This window comes from Aquarana catesbeiana, linkage group LG05 (genome assembly GCF_042186555.1).
Source record: "Aquarana catesbeiana isolate 2022-GZ linkage group LG05, ASM4218655v1, whole genome shotgun sequence".
Classification (NCBI taxonomy): domain Eukaryota; kingdom Metazoa; phylum Chordata; class Amphibia; order Anura; family Ranidae; genus Aquarana; species Aquarana catesbeiana.
The window spans coordinates 307,056,031-307,074,058 of record NC_133328.1 but is presented as its reverse complement, the minus strand read 5'-3'; the positions used below and the strand labels follow the sequence as shown (position 1 = coordinate 307,074,058).

The following is an 18,028-nucleotide window of genomic DNA, read 5'->3' as shown; positions in this document are numbered from 1 at the left end:
ACCATCCTGTCAGGGTTTTTTGCTGTCTGTCTGTAATCCTTAGGAGGGATGTACCTTTCCATTCCTCTCCAGGAAAAACAACAAGTATCTCTGTATAGAGAGAGGAAATCTCTCCAAAGTAAGGAGAAATCCCCTCTTAGACAACTATTACTTTTCTGCTGACAATTTTGGCTTTCCTATCACTTTATGTAGCAGTGACAATGGTTACTAGGAGGAAAAATGAAGATGAATTTCCCCAGCAGGGACACATACAGCCTGACCAGGGTTGTAATGATTCCTTACTCTATTCAAAATCAAAAAATAGCTTTGGATACAAACTAACCTTTATAATTTAATCAAATCTTAGCATTTAACACTACTCTAATCATAACCCTTTACCTAACACTGAAAAGTAACACTTAAGCTTATCCCTAAAATATATGCTAACATTTCATCTCCAAACCATGACCATACCCTTATCCTTTAACCTTCGGCTATTGCCTTAATCCATAGTACTAAGTCAACCCAAAATGTATATATTGGCAATAGTATTGGGCCATCCTGCACCATAATCAGCATAAAAACTACACAGCTTCAGCTTCAACAAAAACATCTATGTGTTCTTAGAATACAATAAAGTAATTAGTGGAAAGGGGCCTCCAACTACTGTATATTAATACAAGCCTATAAAATCACAGAATGTAATAGAAGAAAAACACGCAAACTGCCTTTAAAGTGTTCAAACTCTTAGCCCTATTTTTTATTTTCATTATTTACAGCAAGTAGCTACATTTTGCATTTTATTTGATATCAACAATGTGAATTGTGTTTTTTTACCAAACCAATTATACTTGTCTTCACAGGGCAATGATGTACGGATAATAATTGGGCAGTTTGATGAACATATGGCAGCTAAAGTCTTCTGTTGTGTAAGTATACTTATACTGTATTTTAAAAAGATAGCCTCCCAATTAATTATTGAAGCTGATATTATTTTTGGTAGACAGTAGATTTCCCATAAACCCCGACTTTCATAGTAGAAAGCCAAAGTGGGTTTTTGCTCTAGGCCAACTTAAGTAGAAAAAGCTCATAGGGCAATTATGTATGGATAATAATCAGACAGTTTGATTAACATATGGCAGCTAAAGTCTAATGGTGTGTAGGTACACTTATATATAAAAGGGCAATTCTCCTAATTGATTATTGAATTAATATAAAGTAAATATTTTCTATATAAAGTCTCTTTGTTAGCATGGCATGTCTGACTGAGAAACTCAAGCAGATATTGTATTTGGAAGACAGTAGATTTCCTATAAACCATGACTATTGTAGTAGAAAGTCAAATTAGGTTTTTTGTTCAGGGTCAACTAAGAGAGGGGAAAAAGCTCAAGAGTAGAACATAGAAAGAAAGTTTTTATATAGTGAAGATTAATTGCATGCCATATCAATGGGACAAACAATGCTCTATTTCAAAATCTTTTTAAGAAAACGTTGACCATGATCAAGTAATTCATTTAAAAATGTCCATTTTTAATTTTTTTTTAGGTGGATTACTTAATCAAAGCTAGTTGAAATTGATTATTTCTAACATTATGTGATCCTAACATCATTGTACCAACTTAGTAGTTTTATATCTGCAGATATCAGATCATTTCTCTAAAAATACTATTAATTTTATTCAAAATGTTTAAAAGGAATCCAGCAGGGGTAATTTTTGGGGAAATAGAGTAACTGAGGTGTCTGAATCATTTTGATGGGATTAGTCCTTCGATCCACTGAGAGAGGTTGCTTGCACCACACTCCACATTATATTAGACGTGTGCAATTCATTTAGTTCCGAATTCGTTTTTCCACAAAATTTGACAAATTCATTAATTCTGAAATATTTGAATTAATGAAAACCCGTTTAACAAATTTTTCCAAAAATTTGTAAATACTCAAATTCATAAATACGGATGTTTGAAAATTAATAAATTAATAAATCCGAAAATTCGAAAATCTGAAAATAAGAATGAAAATCTGAAAATTCAAGAGAACGAAAATCTGAAAATAAGAACGAAAATCTGAAAATTCGAAAACCTAAAAATTCGGAAATCCAAAATAATAACTAACTAATAATAATAACTATTAAATTATAGGTATTGGAATTTCCTTTCAAATTTGGCTGTTAGTGAACGTAATGAATATAAATTTATCCGAAGTTACGAATTATCCGAAATAACGAATGCTGCATCTAAACAAATGGAACGTAATGAATTTATAATAATAATAATGACTTTTTATTATTATAGGTTTATTTATTTTTATTAATTAGTTACGTTCCATTCATTTAGATGCAGCATTCGTTATTTCGCATAATTCATAACTTCGGATAAATTCATATTTGTTATGTTCATAGACGGCCAAATTTGAAAGGAAATTCCAATACCTATAATTCAATAGTTAGTTATTGTTAGTTAGCTAGTTATTATTTCGGATTTTACAATTTTCGAATTTTTACATTTCCAAATTTTCAAATTTACGAATTTTCAAATTTATGAATACCGCATCTAAACGAATGGAACATAACGAATTAGAATTTTTCCAAAGTTATGAATTTAATCAAAATAACAAATTTTGATCATAACGAAAGACCCAAAAAATGAAAAAATGGCAGTGCACACGTCTACAGTATATTTTAAATCTAGAGAAAGAAAACAGGAGATTTAAAAAGATACATTTGGCTGGATCTTGAGATACTTGGATACTGTCAGGAATAGGGTCAGTTAAAGGGTCCAGTGGCAGGAGCATGGATTTGTCCCAATTTATGAGTAGGCCCAAAAGTACGTTGAACTCTGACAGTATGGAAATAGTATTTGTGAGGGGGGATTGGGTGTCTGCCAGAAAAAGAAGGGTATTATAGGGATACATGGCCACTTTTTTCCCCTCCATAGGTCAATGAACCATACCACCACATGAGAGGACTGGCAAATTAGAGATGCCAGAGGCTTATGCCGCTAAAGCAAATATATAGGGTGACAGGGGGCACCTCTGCCTTAGGCCCTATGCAAGCAAAGAGGTGATCCTGGATTCCAACAGATCCGCTTTATTGATATGATAAATTTCCAACAGGCAGAATCACATGTAGTGGAGGAACAAGAGCAAGGTGGACATGTTTTGCGTGGTAATGCTTTTTCATAACCTCATCTTGCCACTTACTGAACAAACTTATCTATCATTCTAGCAGCTTTAAGCAATTAGCTCAGAAACAGGGTTGCTCTCAGAGACATTCGAGCACAGCACAATGGAAAATCTGGCACAGACGTCCCATTACAGATTCCCATAGACGTACAATGTTAAAAAACCTACAGTGTATATAAAGGTTTTTTTTTAACATAGGTCACCCTCTCTCGCCAACCTGTGTATGTGGTGATGAGGTGCATGCTTGTATCCTCTTGGGAGGTATCAGGGTTGTTTCCTGATGTGCCCCCTCATTGGGAAATGTGCTATCGCAATCTGGATGAACACCCTCTCGGCAGGTGTGTGGGGTGTGGATAGCGTGGACTGACCTGGAGCAGCGGTTCTTCAATAAGAGTTTTATACATTCGCCAAAATTTGGACTGAATTCAAACCTAGACAACACTGCCTATAGATATCTCCACTTCAAGTGTTATACCCAGAGACAAGAGGGCCCAGGAAAAATAACCACAGTGGATTTATTGGGCATTAATCCAGTTTGATCTACGTGTATGAGAGTTTGGATTCTGGCAGACAATCTATTGGCTAGGGCTTTAGCCAAAATATTCATGGTGGTAGGGAGAAGTGAGAGGTGACTAAAAGAATCAGGCAATAGCAGGTCGTTTTTTTTGGGGGGGGGAGCACCAGAACTAAGGCCCCATATAGAGGTGGATATAGAGAGAACCTCTCTAGTACCGTGACCCCTTGATAAAATTTCCCAAGTTGTGGGGACCCCTAACAGTAAAATTATTTTTGGAGAGTAGGTTGTCAGCACCCAAGGCAAGTAATTTGTGCCCCTAACCTAACCCACGGACATTTAGCGCTCACTGAGTCCCTTCCACTCGTACAGTATTAAAACCCCTTATGGCACATTTTAGGATGTACTACTCTTTCTCTTTGTTCTCCTTTTATCTCCCTCTATCCTAATCCTTGTTTTTTCCCCCATCCCCCTCTCTAGCCATCTTTCTTGTTTTCTCTCTTATTCTTTCTCTCCCTTTTTCTTTGTTCCTCCCCCTCTTTTCCTCTCCTTTTCATGTATTCTCTATTTTTATTCCTTCTCTTAATCCTTGGTGGGGCATTGGATGAGTGGCAGTGCTGGCGGAGAATTGGGATGAGTGGCAATGTTCTGATGAAGGTGCTCTTGATGAAGGTCATCTGCTGATCTGAGAACTGTAGTGGGGACTTTTAATGGCAACAATAATCACAGGTAGTGTTACTCACTGTGCCTCCGACTTTGTGGTGTCTCGTAGCAGTGACACCTATGCCGCAATCAGGAGATAGGGTCTCCTCCAGCCCCTCCCACTTCACATTCCTCACCAGTCAGCTGACCTCTAGTTTCTGCCCCCCAGCCATGCCGTGAACTGAATGGGTGGCTGCAAAGAGGCTGAGTGGGTGGCCGCGGGCTCCAGAAACAGCCCTGCTGGGTGGCTGTGAAAAGGCTGGGAGAGCAGCGAGGGCTTCAGTAATAGCCCAGGATTCGGTGACCCCTGACAAATCGCCATTCGACCCCTGAGGGGGTCCCGACCCCAGGTTGAGAACCACTGCTCTATATGGTTTATTTACTTTAACATGCATTACATCTATACACCTGGTGCTTTATTTGTTATTTGGAAAACTGACAATAGCTCCTAAATTGTACCCATCTTCAGGGGTCAGTATATGAATAGAAATGGTATGTAAAATATCATTAGATTTGTTATCAGTATAATTAGCCAAGAATTTAAGTAAACATTGATACAATTATTGAAAAGTATTCAATATGGACTTAAAGTTCTTTTTAAAGTAGTGGCAGATCACTGAGGTTTGTGTGTGTGGAGGGTTGGTTTTGGGAAAGGTGCATGCTTACTCAGCCTGCTACTAAAATGAACCTGATACGTGATAAGCACAGGGCCGCTTTAAAGTGATTACACCCTCCAATCCTAATATCTTGAATTAAAAGTGCTGCTTAAGAGTCTTTACTTTCTAACTAAGTTGTGGCCCTTGTACTAAAGCCCTATGCATATGCTGGTCCTGTGTCTAGCAAGAGTCCCTTCCTAACCAATAAGGCCACTCTTACTCTTACAAGATCAGGTGCCAGACAGTGGGAGTGATTAATGTTAGACCCCTTTCACACCGAGCCACCTATAGCGTCGGCGGTAAAACGCCGCTATTTTTAGCGGCGTTTTACCGTCGGATTTGCGGCGCATTTCAGCTGCTAGCAGGGAGCTTTTACCCCCGCTAGAGGCAGAGAAAGGGTTAAAACTGCCCTCAATGCGCTGCAATAGCGACGTTTTGCCGGCGGTATCCCAGCGCTGCCCCATTGATTTCAATGGGGAGCAGCGGTGGAGGAGCGGTAAACACACCGCTCCTTCACCGCTCCAAAGAAGATACTTTTCCTGACGTCCTGCCAGCGCACCGCTCTGGTGTGATGGAACAACAACCTGATCGTTATGATCTTTATACAGTAAAACATTGGATTGCGAGCATAATTTGGTCCTGAAACATGCTTGTAATCCAAAGCACTTGTATATCAAAGTAAATTTCCCCATAAGAGATAATGGAAACTCAGATGATTCAATCCACAACCATTTATTCCTAAGTCCTTCAGTCTATAGTCCATATAAAAAGATTATAGCAACGTGACCAGGTTGTGTACCATAAAATGTCCATCCACAAATGACAGCCTCCACAAGGGGATTAGAAGCAAAATCCAGCAGGAGCTACAGAGTATAAAAGAGAAGAGAGGCGCCTCTAAGTGTAGCATTATGGTTACATTTAATGAAGGTACAACATTTAGCAACTCACATGGTTGATGATTAAAACATGCACATCTAATTATGCAGGCATCCGGGGTAAAGCTGTTCACATAGGCCATCCTCAGCACCACCGGCTCTTACTGCTGTGAGTCTGCAATTGTGACCAGGAAGATTAACCTGCAGTAGAGCGATCTGAAAGCGTGGCTTGAAACGCTCGCGGAGCGCAGCGTGGAAGGGATGACGTTGATGGAGATGCAGAGGATCGTCTATGTGGACAGCTTTACCCAGATGCCTGCATACTTATGCCGCTTACACACCATCGGATTTTCTGATGGCAAATGTTGGATGTGAGCTTGTTGGTGGTAAGTCCAACCATGTGTATGCTCCATCGGACATTTGTTGTCAGACTTTCCGCCAACAAATGTTGACTAGCATGCTCTCAAATTTTCCGCCAACAAATGTGTGTTGTCGGACTTTCCAATCATGTGTACACAAGTCCGTCGGACAAAAGTCCAAAGTACAAACACACATGCTCAGAATCAAGGACGAGCCGGAAGTGCTCGGTCTTGTAAAACTAGCGTTCGTAATGGAGACATCACGTACGTCTTGTACGTCACTACGTTCGTAATTGTTGACCAACATTTGTGTGACAGTGTGTATACACGACAAGTTGGAGCCAACACCCTTCATACAAAAGTCCACGGTTTTGTTGTTGGAAAGTCTGATCATGTGTACGAGGCTTTAGATGTGCCTGTATTAATCACCAACCATTTTTTTACACTTAGATGTGCCTCTCCTCTCTTTTATACTCAGTTGTGACATGAAGCTACTTATATATCAATACATTGCTTGTTTAGCAAGTCAACATTTATAAAATAATGTTGCTTGTCTTGCAAAACAATCTCAAACCAAGTTACTCTCAATCCAAGGTTTTACTGCTGTACATTACTCTCTTTTCATTCCAAAGTATTTCACGCCTATAGAATAGCTGATGAACCCATTTTCACTTGCATGAAAATATTCAATTTGTATTCTGATTGTGATTCTTATGGGAAATATTTATTCACAGTTTGAGCATAAGCCTGTACCACCGGGGTCTACAAACTGTATAACAAATTACTTATCATGTGGGAAAACAATGACATTTATATGATCAAAGCTCCAACTTGCATTGGTCTTGGCTTGCAGCAGTTATATTCTTATTATAGGTACCTTTGATTATGCACATCTAGTTGGCAACAAGACAAACATGCTGCAGAGATCCTAAAATTCCCACCTGACACTAAAAGCATCTTGAATTAATTACAGCATAATCATAGAAAAATTACATAGTATGATGGAAAATATTTGGTAAATACTGTACTACCATTTTAAATATAGCAATTACTATAAGATTACGCTACAGGAAAAGTAGTTATGCACAAATCTGTAGTGATATTCAGTTAAGTGATAAAACTATTGCCCCACATTTCTATTCGTGACAGTTATTTACCTTTCATTAGTAGTGAACAGTTTTAAAAAAAAACGTCCTCTGTTATTAAAATGCCATTAATGAAGTGCTTCTTTTACTTTGTATGAAAATACACAAAAATTTGGTTAAAAGATATTTATAACCGTAAACAAAAATGGCATATATTGCAGCTTATCAGTCCTTAGATGTGCTGACTGCCCTAGTTTTCTTTATTCAGGCAAGAACATTTTTAGCAAGACCAGAAAACACCTGTTGATCTTGCCAGAAATTCAGTGTCCTTGTAAAGTCCTGTGAGTTGGACTGTAATAACAAACAAAATTTTCTTCCATCCAAGCTATCTTCTATACACTATACACATCTATATACTAATCCCCCCCCCCATATAATGGAGATAAAGAGAGGAAGATGTATTTGTAGTCCAAATCAGGAGAGCGGCCTAATGACTACCATTGCTTCCTCCAAAAATACAGTGGCATGTGTAAGTTTGAGCACCTTAGGACATGTCTGTTATGCCCAGGATTACTAGGTAAAAATAAAGGAAAATAAAAAGCTGAAAAGAGAAAATGGATGCAGCCATCACATTAAACACTAGTTAGCTGCAATACATAACATTTCTCTTGGATTTAGGTATCAGTTAAATTACAATTTCTTTGTCAGAAAAATAGTACATTTACAGACACCTGCATGTTCAGATAGGACTTGTAGAGTTTTAGCTTTCAGAAAGAGTACCTAAAGGCAAACAGCTTCAGATGTGCTTTACCCTTAAAAAAAACCCCCATAATACTCTGCAAATCCAATGACATGGGTGAACCCGTGATTAACCATTTCAATACCGGGCACTTTCACCCCTTCCTGCCCAGGACAATTTTCACTATTGTCCTGGGCAGGTCATGGAAGGGGTCATGGAAGTCTGGTGAGTAGGATGTGTGACAGGTGATGGTGGTGGAAGATATTTCAGTCAAATTTACCTACTGTTCAGCAGGGATTTGAAGATTATGTACAATATCTGAAGAAGTTGATACATTGTCTGAAGACTTTGATACATTGTTTGAATATTCACTATTTGCACTATTGAACTTATTTTGTGTTTGGACTTTTTATACACATATTATTACATTATCATGTGGGTGCTCAGTTGAAACCACTTTTGCATGTTTGCACTTTATTAGGGAAGGAGCGCACGGTTTAATCAATTGATTTTTACTTATCCATTTTTCTTTTCTACAACATGCTGTTCCTTACCAACTTTCACTTGTTTAATTATTCTAGTTGCACTAATTATCCTTCCACGTTGCACTGGTTCTGGGGTTTTTAACCCCTCATTCACATTTCTTTTGATGGTATTTAATCACCACTGGGGTTTTTATTTTTTTGCTAAACAAACTAAAAAAGACTGAAATTTTGGATAGAAAAGTTTTTCTTCGTTTCGGTTATAACATTTTGTTTTCTCCTTCACTGACAGGCACTGATGAGGGTGCACTGATGGGCACTGATAAGGTGGCACTGATGGGCACTGATGAGGAGGCACCGATATGTAGAATTGATGGGCACTGATAGGTGGCACTGATATGCAGCACTGATGGGCACCAATAGGCGGTACTGATAAGCGGTACTGATAGGCGGCACTGATGGGCACTGATAGGTGGCACTGATGGGCACTGATAGGCAGCACTGATGGGCACTGACAGGTGGCTGTGATGGGCACTGACAGGCGTCTGTGATGGGCACTGACAGACGGCACTGATTGGCAATGATAGGCGGTACTGATTGGCACTGACAGGTGGCACTGATGAGCAGCACTGATGATGAGGTACTGACAGGTGTTACTGCTGGACACTGGCACTGTGATGGGCACTGATTGGCACTGTGGGGAGCACATTCATTGGTACTGACAGCCGTTATTGATGGGGCACTGATTGGCAGCTGATGGGCACTGATTGGAAGCTGATGGGCACATCTGATGGGGGCTGTGCTGATAATCAATTTGATGATTATCACCACAGACCCCCTTTCTGACAGGGCGCGAACTGAGGAATGTCGTTTACCAGCAATTCCTGGTTCATGCGATGATCAGCTGTGATTGGTCACAGCTGATCATGTGGTAACTGGTAAGGAACCTCCGTCAGAGATTCCATACCACGATCGGAGATGCAGTCTGTCAGACTGACACATAGCACCTCCGACTGCTGCGCTGCACGCCCCCGTGGCTGCGCGCCAGCATGTTATCCTGCTGGACGTCATATGACGCCCAGTCAGGTTAACAGAACCACCGCCCGGCCGTCATTCTGCTATAGGCCGGGCGGGAAGTGTTACCAGATCATTTATAAGAAAAAAACTTCCCATAAGATTATACAGTATGTGTATTCAATGTACAGTGGCAAACAAATGTATGTGGACCCCTTGGAATTAACTAGTTTGCTCCAGCAATTTGCCATAAAATGTGATCTGATCCTCATCTAAGTCACAACAATAGACAAATACAATGTGCTTAACCCGATGACATGCAAACAATTTAAATTTCTCATGTATTTATTAAACTCACTCATTAAACATTCACAGTACTGGAGGAAAAAGTAAGTGAATCCGTAGACTAATTACTTCAACAAAAGCTAGTAGGCATCAGCAGTTTGAACACATGGGTTCCAATTGATTAAATTAATTTGGAGATGTAGTTTAGAGCTACTTTGATTTATAAAAGACACTTAAACATTTTAAGATTGCTGTTCATAAGAAGCATCGGGCCGTGAACCATGCCTCGCAAAAGAGGAGCTTTCTGAAGGCATACAATCAAGAGTAGTTGATCTGCTTAACGCTGGAAAGAGATATAAAGCAATCTCAGAGGGTTTAGGCATCCATCAGTCAACAGTTAGACAAATTGACTATAAATGGAGGCAGTTTAGTACCGTGGCTTCTTTTCCTAGAAGTGGGCAGCCAGCCAAGATGACTCCCAAGGCACAACACAGAATCCCCAATGAGTTAAAGAAGAAACCACGGGTAACAGGTAAAGGCTTGAAGACATCACTGGAACTGGAAAACATCTCTGTTCATGAGCCCACTATACATAAGTCTTTGAAATCGCTGGATGTCCATGGCAAAACATCACACAGGAAGCCACTGCTCTCCAATAAAAAAAATTGCTTCAAGTCTGAAGTTTTCTGAAAAGAACCTTGGCAAACCGCAACACTATTGGGAAAATGTCTTGTGGACTGATGAAACAAATGTTGAATTGTTTAGTAAGAATTCTCAGCACTATGTATAGCACAAAAAAGCACAGCTTGCCAACATCAACCCAATGGTGAAGAATGAGTGTGTTCAATAAAGACACAAGAAATTAGAATTGTTTGCGTGTTACCAGCTTAAGCACAAAGATGAGGATCAGATCATATTTATGGTAAATTATTGCAGAAAACCAGTTATTTGCGAGGGGTTGCAATGCTTTTCCAAGGGCTTTACATACTTGTCACTGTATTTTATGCATGCTATTTACCCATAAAGCCTCTCTTATGTAGACATACAAAAGCTGAGTCTGTTGCTGGGTGCCACCATTTTGGATGTTGGATGTGATGTCAGCAGCCCCAGGCAGATTCAGAGCTGTCACTCAGCTGACACTCTATAATAGTCCCTTCTCTCCTCCCGCAACAGCTACCTAAAAGTAAGTGGATAAGGGGAGAGGTGAAAGGGCTTAGCCAACACAGACAGTAATTAGACATTCAGAAAGAGGGAGGGCTAAGAACAGGAACTTGGCACAACCTTCTCGGAGGTCCAGTGGGCACAGGCCATCCAACATAATTTCAGGTTTACAAAATGTATACATTTTTGGGAACATTTCCAAAAAATTAATCATAGATGGTAGTTAACCCCTGTCTAGTCATGGGTAATGCCTGCACTTTTTACAGCTAGGCTTTTGATCTTGAAGGAATGGAGAGGTAGCTTAGTCCCCAATGTTTCTCAAGTAAAACAACAGTTAAACTGTGAGTTATGTATAATGCAAAGTTTATCAAATGGGCAAGCAGAAACAATTTTATGTAGTGTGGGACATCTGGATCATCTTACTTTGGTTCAAAACCCAACCACGGCATTACCTGCCTGGAGCTTGTTCTCCCTGTGCCTGTGTGGGTTTCCTCCGGGTACTTCGGTTTCTTCTCACACTCCAAAGACATGCTGGTAGGTTCATTTCAACTTACAAAAAAAAATATGTAGGTAGTTGGACTGCAATGCATGTTTTTTTTATTTTTTTTGAGCAGTAATAGGCTTACGTTTAATGGTGGAAGTAACAGCTACAAATCTAAAGGTTACAGGCACACAGCTACCCCTTTAAGGGCTCATATAGTTGAGTGTTCATTTTGTGCTTTTAAAGCGGTAGTAAATTCATGTAAAAAATGTAAGTTTCTTCCTGCAGGGCAATATCATAATTTGCCATTATGCACCACATACTAGCACATTATGAGAGACTTACCTTGAAACGAAGCCCCCCCCCCAGCGGTGCAATGTCACTGCTACAGAGGCTTCCATCTTCACCCAGTCCTCATTCTGGGTTTGCAGGCTGCCACAGCTTGAATGGCTGAGCTACGATGACGTTCCGAGCACAGCACACAGCTCTGAAGGAACGACACAGGTTTGATGTTCCTTCAGAGCGCATGCATCGGTGACGTTACCGGCTGCTGCTCACTGCAGTATCTCCTAAACGGTGCATGTTTAGGATATATTCAGTTTACCTACAGGTAAGCCTTATTATAAGCTTACCTGCAGGTAAAAATAAATAAAAGAGAGTTTACTACCACTTTAACCACTTCAGCCCTGGAAGATTTTACCCCCTTCCTGACAAGAGCACTTTTTGAGATTCGGCACTGCGTCACTTTAACTGACAATTGCACTGGTCATGCGACGTTGTGCCCAAACAAAATTGAAGTACTTTTTTCCCACAAATAGAGCTTTCTTTTGGTGGTATTTGATCACCTCTGCGGTTTTTATTTTTTGCGCTATAAACAAAAAAGAGCGACAATTTTGAAAAAAACGCAATATTTTTTACTTTTTGCTATAATAAATATCCCCCCAAAAAATATTAAAAAAACTATTTTTTTTCCTCAGTTTAGGCCAATATGTATTCTCCTACATATTTTTGGTAAAATCACAATAATCGTATATTGATTGGTTTGCGCAAAAGTTATAGCGTCTACAAAATTGGGGATAATTTTATGGCATTTTCATTATTAATTTTTCTTATTTGTAACGGCTGCGATCTGCGATTTTTATCGGGACTGCGACATTATGGTAGACACATCGGACACTTTTGACACTATTTTGGGACCATTGTCATTTTAACAGCGATCAGTGCTATAAAAATGCACTGATTACTGTGTAAATGACAATGGCATAGAAGGGGTTAACCACTAGGGGGCAATGAAGAGGTTAAGTGTGTCCTAGGGAGTGTTTATGACTGTGGGGGGGATGGGCTTCAACTCACATGACAGCGATTACTGCTCCCGATGACAGAGAGCAGTGATCTCTGTCATGTCACAAGGCAGAACAGAGAAATGCCTTGTTTACATAGGCACTTCCCCGCTCTGCGGCTCCGTGACACGATCGCCTGCTACCCTCGCCTCTTAAAGGGGATGTACAGGTACACCCATTTGCCCACTGCTGCCATTGTGCTGACGTGTATCAGCGTGCAGCAGTCGGCAAGTGGTTAATGCACCTTTAAAGGCCATAGGATAACAGACAGGAAGGCAACTTATCAAAAAAGGAATACACCAGACACAGAGCTTATTTTGGATAAAAGCTGGCCACGGCATTTATTGTTGGTTTAAAATAATAATATACTTCAAATAAATAATAACATCGTAAATAAATATTTATACACTCAAAACCAGCTTAGCCACCATGGCTCAAGCTGTAACTTAAATCATTTAAACTTTTCCCTTCCCAAATAACTCAACATCACTTTTAACACTTAGACCCAGTCATAAAAAACTCAAGTCCACTTTATCATAATACCCTTGACTTCAAGGTGACACCACCACACAATATTGGCCGCGACAATAAAATAAAAATCTTTTTTTTTGGGGGGGGGGGGGAGCACCACGGCTATGCCTTCTGAGGTGAATGAGCTCCCCTTCATGGAACCCCCTTTTATAGGCAGGCTCAGGGGGTTTCTGGAATGTTCTGAGGTAGAATTCATATGGCCCACACTAGCCTGCCATGTGACCCAAACTAGCCAATCTTAGCCTAGTATTCTCCCTGCTTGAAAAAACCCCTGACCTAAATCACATGTCCTAACCCCTACAGGCCATGTGACCTCACCTCAGAGCACTTGACCTAACAAGGCACCTGTGTGACTCATACACACAGGAGAGGGGAGCCTTGGAAATACCCCCTGCTGTAATCCCATAAGGAAAGGGGGGTTCCTAGAAACCTCTCCCCCTTTCCTTCCATTCATATGGCAAGACTGTAGATTTCCACTTACATTATTTGTGTAGTGTGGACAACTATGTTTAATATGCTCTGCATTTTTGGGGGCTAAGTGTGTTCTTTTGTTTGCAGTGAGGCAAGGCAGATAAAATCAAGCCCCTGACACATTTTGCATCTGCTGAAATATGCAGCATTCAAACAAAGTTTTTCTACCATCTAAAAAGAGCTGTTGCATTTTTTACTTATAGAAACTATAGGCAAAACTTTTTTTTTCCATTTTGGCTACAGTAAGGGAGGGTTATAACCCCTGTCAGTTTTTTGCTATCTGTCTCCCATTGGGGAGATTTACCTTCACTTCCTGTGCCATAGTCAGAAATGGAAGTGAGAGGAAATCCCTGCAAATTAAGGGAGACCATTGGGGCTTCCCAGGTCACAAGAACCAGTGTCTACATTGAAGATCTCCCCTCTATTACTGTTTTGGGGACAACCCAAACTTTTACATTTTCTTTTACTTTCAGCTTTGATGATAACAGTAAACAGGACAAATAGAGATGTTGAATCTCCCTAACATGGGCAGAGGTAGCAATAAAAAACGTGTTCTAATTCATTTCCACTCGTCAAAAATGTGAAACAAAATTTGCCTTTAGTTACAGAATACTTTAATTTACCATCTACTATTCTTAGAAATAGGCAAACAACCTAACATTTCATTGAAAAAAATCATAAATTCAGGATCTCAGTTATTTGTTATTACTATAATTATGAGCAATAACAATATTCAGCAATATGCCATGCTTCCCCTTAAAGTGGTGGTTCTAAAGGCAAAGTTTTTTTTTTTAATCTTAATGCATTATCTGCACTAAGACAAGAAACCTTTCAATAGTAGCTCCCCCCAGACACCCCCCTCTCACTTTTAACACTTACCTGGCTCCATTCTCAATACAGTGCTGTGTTCATCCGGGCAGCTGAAGCCATTGCCATCTGATTCTATTAGTCAAAACCAGTGAGGAAGGGGCAGGGCTAAGCCACAATGTGTATCTATAAACACACACAGCCCAGCTTGGAAACATGCCCGCAAGACTGCCCCAATAGCAAGCGGTTTGCTGTGGGGGGTACTCTGAAAGAGGAGCAGAGAGCCCTGGCAGGGGAGCCCAGAAAAGCAGGTTGAGGGCTGTTCTGTGCATTGCACAGAGCATGTAAGTATGAACCTTTTTCAGGGGAAAAAAAATGACGGGTAAAAGCAAAGAGCTCTCTCAAAGACCTTTACAACTTTATTGTTGCAAAGCATACTGATGTCATTGGTTACAGAAGGACTTCTAAACTTCTGAATGTTCCAATGAGCACTGTTTGGGCCATAATCTGGAAGTGGAAAGAACATAATTTCACCATAAACAAGCCACGACCAGGTGCTCCTCGCAAGATTTCTAACAGAGAAGTGAAAAGAATCATCAGAAGAGTTGTCCAAGAGCCAAGGGCCACTTGTGGAGAGCTTCAGAAAGACCTGGAATTAGCAGGTATAATTGTTTCAAAGAAAACAATAAGTAATGCATTCAACCGCCATGGCCTGTATGCACGTTCACCACACAAGACTCCATTGCTTAAGAAAAAGCACGTTGAAGCTTGTTTAAAATTTGCTGCACAACATTTAGACAAGCCTGTGAAATACTGGGAGAATATAGTCTGGTCAGATGAGACCAAAATTGAAATCTTTGGATGCCATAATACAAACCATGTTTGGAGGTCTAATTGCACTGCACATCACCCCAAAAACACCACACCAACATTGAAGTTTGGAGGTGGGAACATCATGGTGTGGGGCTGTTTTTCAGCATACAGTACTGACCAACTTAATTTCGTTGAAAGATGCATGAATGGAAAAATGTACCAAGCCATTCAGTGCTATGTCATCTGCCGGACAGTATCAGGCTTCAAGTCCAGAGGGACACTGGAAAGGAGAGCAGGCCTGCACAGCATCATAGGAAAGAAGATGCTCTGTTGGGCCATTATTTTTACACTAAAACTAAAGACATAATATTACAACCGACACCCTTAGTACTTCAACTGACACATGCCTCTCCATGCCAAGCTCCGTTCCCTGCGAGCGGCGCGACGCACGGGGCGGAGCCTGGCGGCAAATTCAAAAAAATTTACAAATCATAACACATACAGTACTGTGATCTTACAGATTACAGTACTGTATGAAATTATTTCACATCCCTTTTGTCCCCAGTGCTTTGGCCCATGCACTGCATGCAGTTTTATATGATATATACTGTTCTTTCTGCCTGGAAACTGGAGATTGTCCATAGCAACCAAAAAGTGTCCCTTTACGTCAAAAGTGGCTTTAGATCAGCTAGAAAACAGCGATAGTAAATTAGAACACTTGCAGAATTGAGCGATAGTGAATCGTGGGGAAATGTATTTTATTATTATTATATATATATTTTTTTAATTATTTATATTTATTTATTATATTATAATTTATGTTTTTGTGTTTCAAACTTCATCATACCCGGGATATCTACTAGACTCTTGTTTGGACAGATTTAAGTGTGTTATTGTTAAGAATTACAGGCCTACAATATAAAACGCCAAATTTCCATGCAAAATAATTGTACCGCTTTCAGCACCTAAAATCCGAAATAATCATACCGCCAGGGAGGTTAATGCAGAGTTCCTCAAGCTGTTCAAATCCCAATGAAAATAATGTCTCCACACGCTGGATCTCCCCACAGCTAGCCAGTTCACGTCACTTCTGTGAATATTTTACCAAATAATACTTAAATCAAGCAAACATTTAAAGAGATGCACATCAAATATATACTCCTGTCTGAGGCCCGCACCCGAAGACAGATAACCAAATGTAAATGTTACCTTTGCACATGCTCCCACCGAAAATCCAACATATTTTGAAGGCTGTGACCCTTCTTCATCAGAGGGATTAGGAGCCTCAGAGCAGTTCTGACTATCTCCATGAAAGGAATATGTAGCTGAAAATTGTCTATGACAAAGTAGATCTGCCTGAGTGTGATCTCATGAAATCTTATAGTAGATTGCTAATACCATCCCTATCTACTGTATATTTTCCACCAGTGGCGGCTGGTGAAATTTTAGGAAGGGAGCGCCAGACCCCGCCCTTCCTTTTTGACCACTCCCACTTCTCATAAGCCCCACTCCTTATAGAATCCACCCACTCCTTCCCCTTATTCCACTTGCTTCCACCCATAGTGTCAGGAGTATACAGCTCAGCATCACAGGACAGGAGTATACAGCACCAGTATCATAGGACAGAGGATATAGCTTAGCCTCACAGGTCAGGGTATATAGCTCAGCATTACAGATCAGGGTATATAGCTCAACATTACAGATCAGGGTATATTGCTCAACATTACAGATCAGGGTATATAGCTCAACATTACAGTTCAGGGTATGTAGCTCAACATTACAGATCAGGATATATAGCTTAACATTACAGATCAGGGTATATAGCTCAACATTACAGATCAAGGTATACAATCCCTGGAGTATTTATGATTGTTCGGAGGCCTGGCTCAATGTTATGATGTCACGCCCAGCCTCTGCATTTGAAAAAATGCCACCACCTCGTCTGGGAAGCCGAGATCGTTTTTTTTTGTTTTGTTTTTTATTTCAGGCTTGCCAGCCTAGAGATGAGATGTGGGGACCATATCTCTCTGTAAAGAGGACCTATCATGCCATACTCCTATTACAAGGGATGTTTACATTCCTTATAATAGGAATAAAAGTGATAAAAATAAAAAATAAAAAAAGCATGTAAAAAGAAAGCATCAAACTAGAAAAATTAAAGTAAAATTAACAATGAAAATAAAAAACCCTTTAAAGCGCCCCTGTCCACGCGTGCTCGCTCGCAGAAGCAAATGCATGCGTAAGCCTAAATATGTAAACTGCATTAAAACCACACATGTGAGGTATCACCACAAACGTTAGAGTGAGAGCAATAGTTGTAGTGCTAGACCTCCTCTGTAACTCTGAACATGTAACCAGTAAAAAAAAATTAAAGTGTTGTCTATGGAGATTTTCAAGTACCAATGTTTGGCGCCATTCCACAAGTGTGCACAATTTTGAAGCGTGACATGTTAGGTATCTATTTACTTGGCATAACATAATTTTTGACATTATACAAAAAAATTGGGCTAACTTTACTGTCTAGTTTTTTTTTTTTATGCAAAAAATGCGTTTG

General features: G+C 40.0%; 1 protein-coding gene across 2 annotated transcripts in view; it reads left to right on the top strand.

Moving 5' to 3' along the window:
- GABBR2 (gamma-aminobutyric acid type B receptor subunit 2) overlaps window positions 1–18,028 on the top strand; it is a 982,804-nt gene that overhangs the window by 505,309 nt on the left and 459,467 nt on the right. For both annotated transcript variants that reach the window (XM_073630834.1, XM_073630835.1), the window contains exon 5: window positions 843–908. In XM_073630834.1, coding sequence (XP_073486935.1) covers window positions 843–908 — 66 coding nt within the window. The remainder of the gene's footprint in view (window positions 1–842; window positions 909–18,028) is intronic.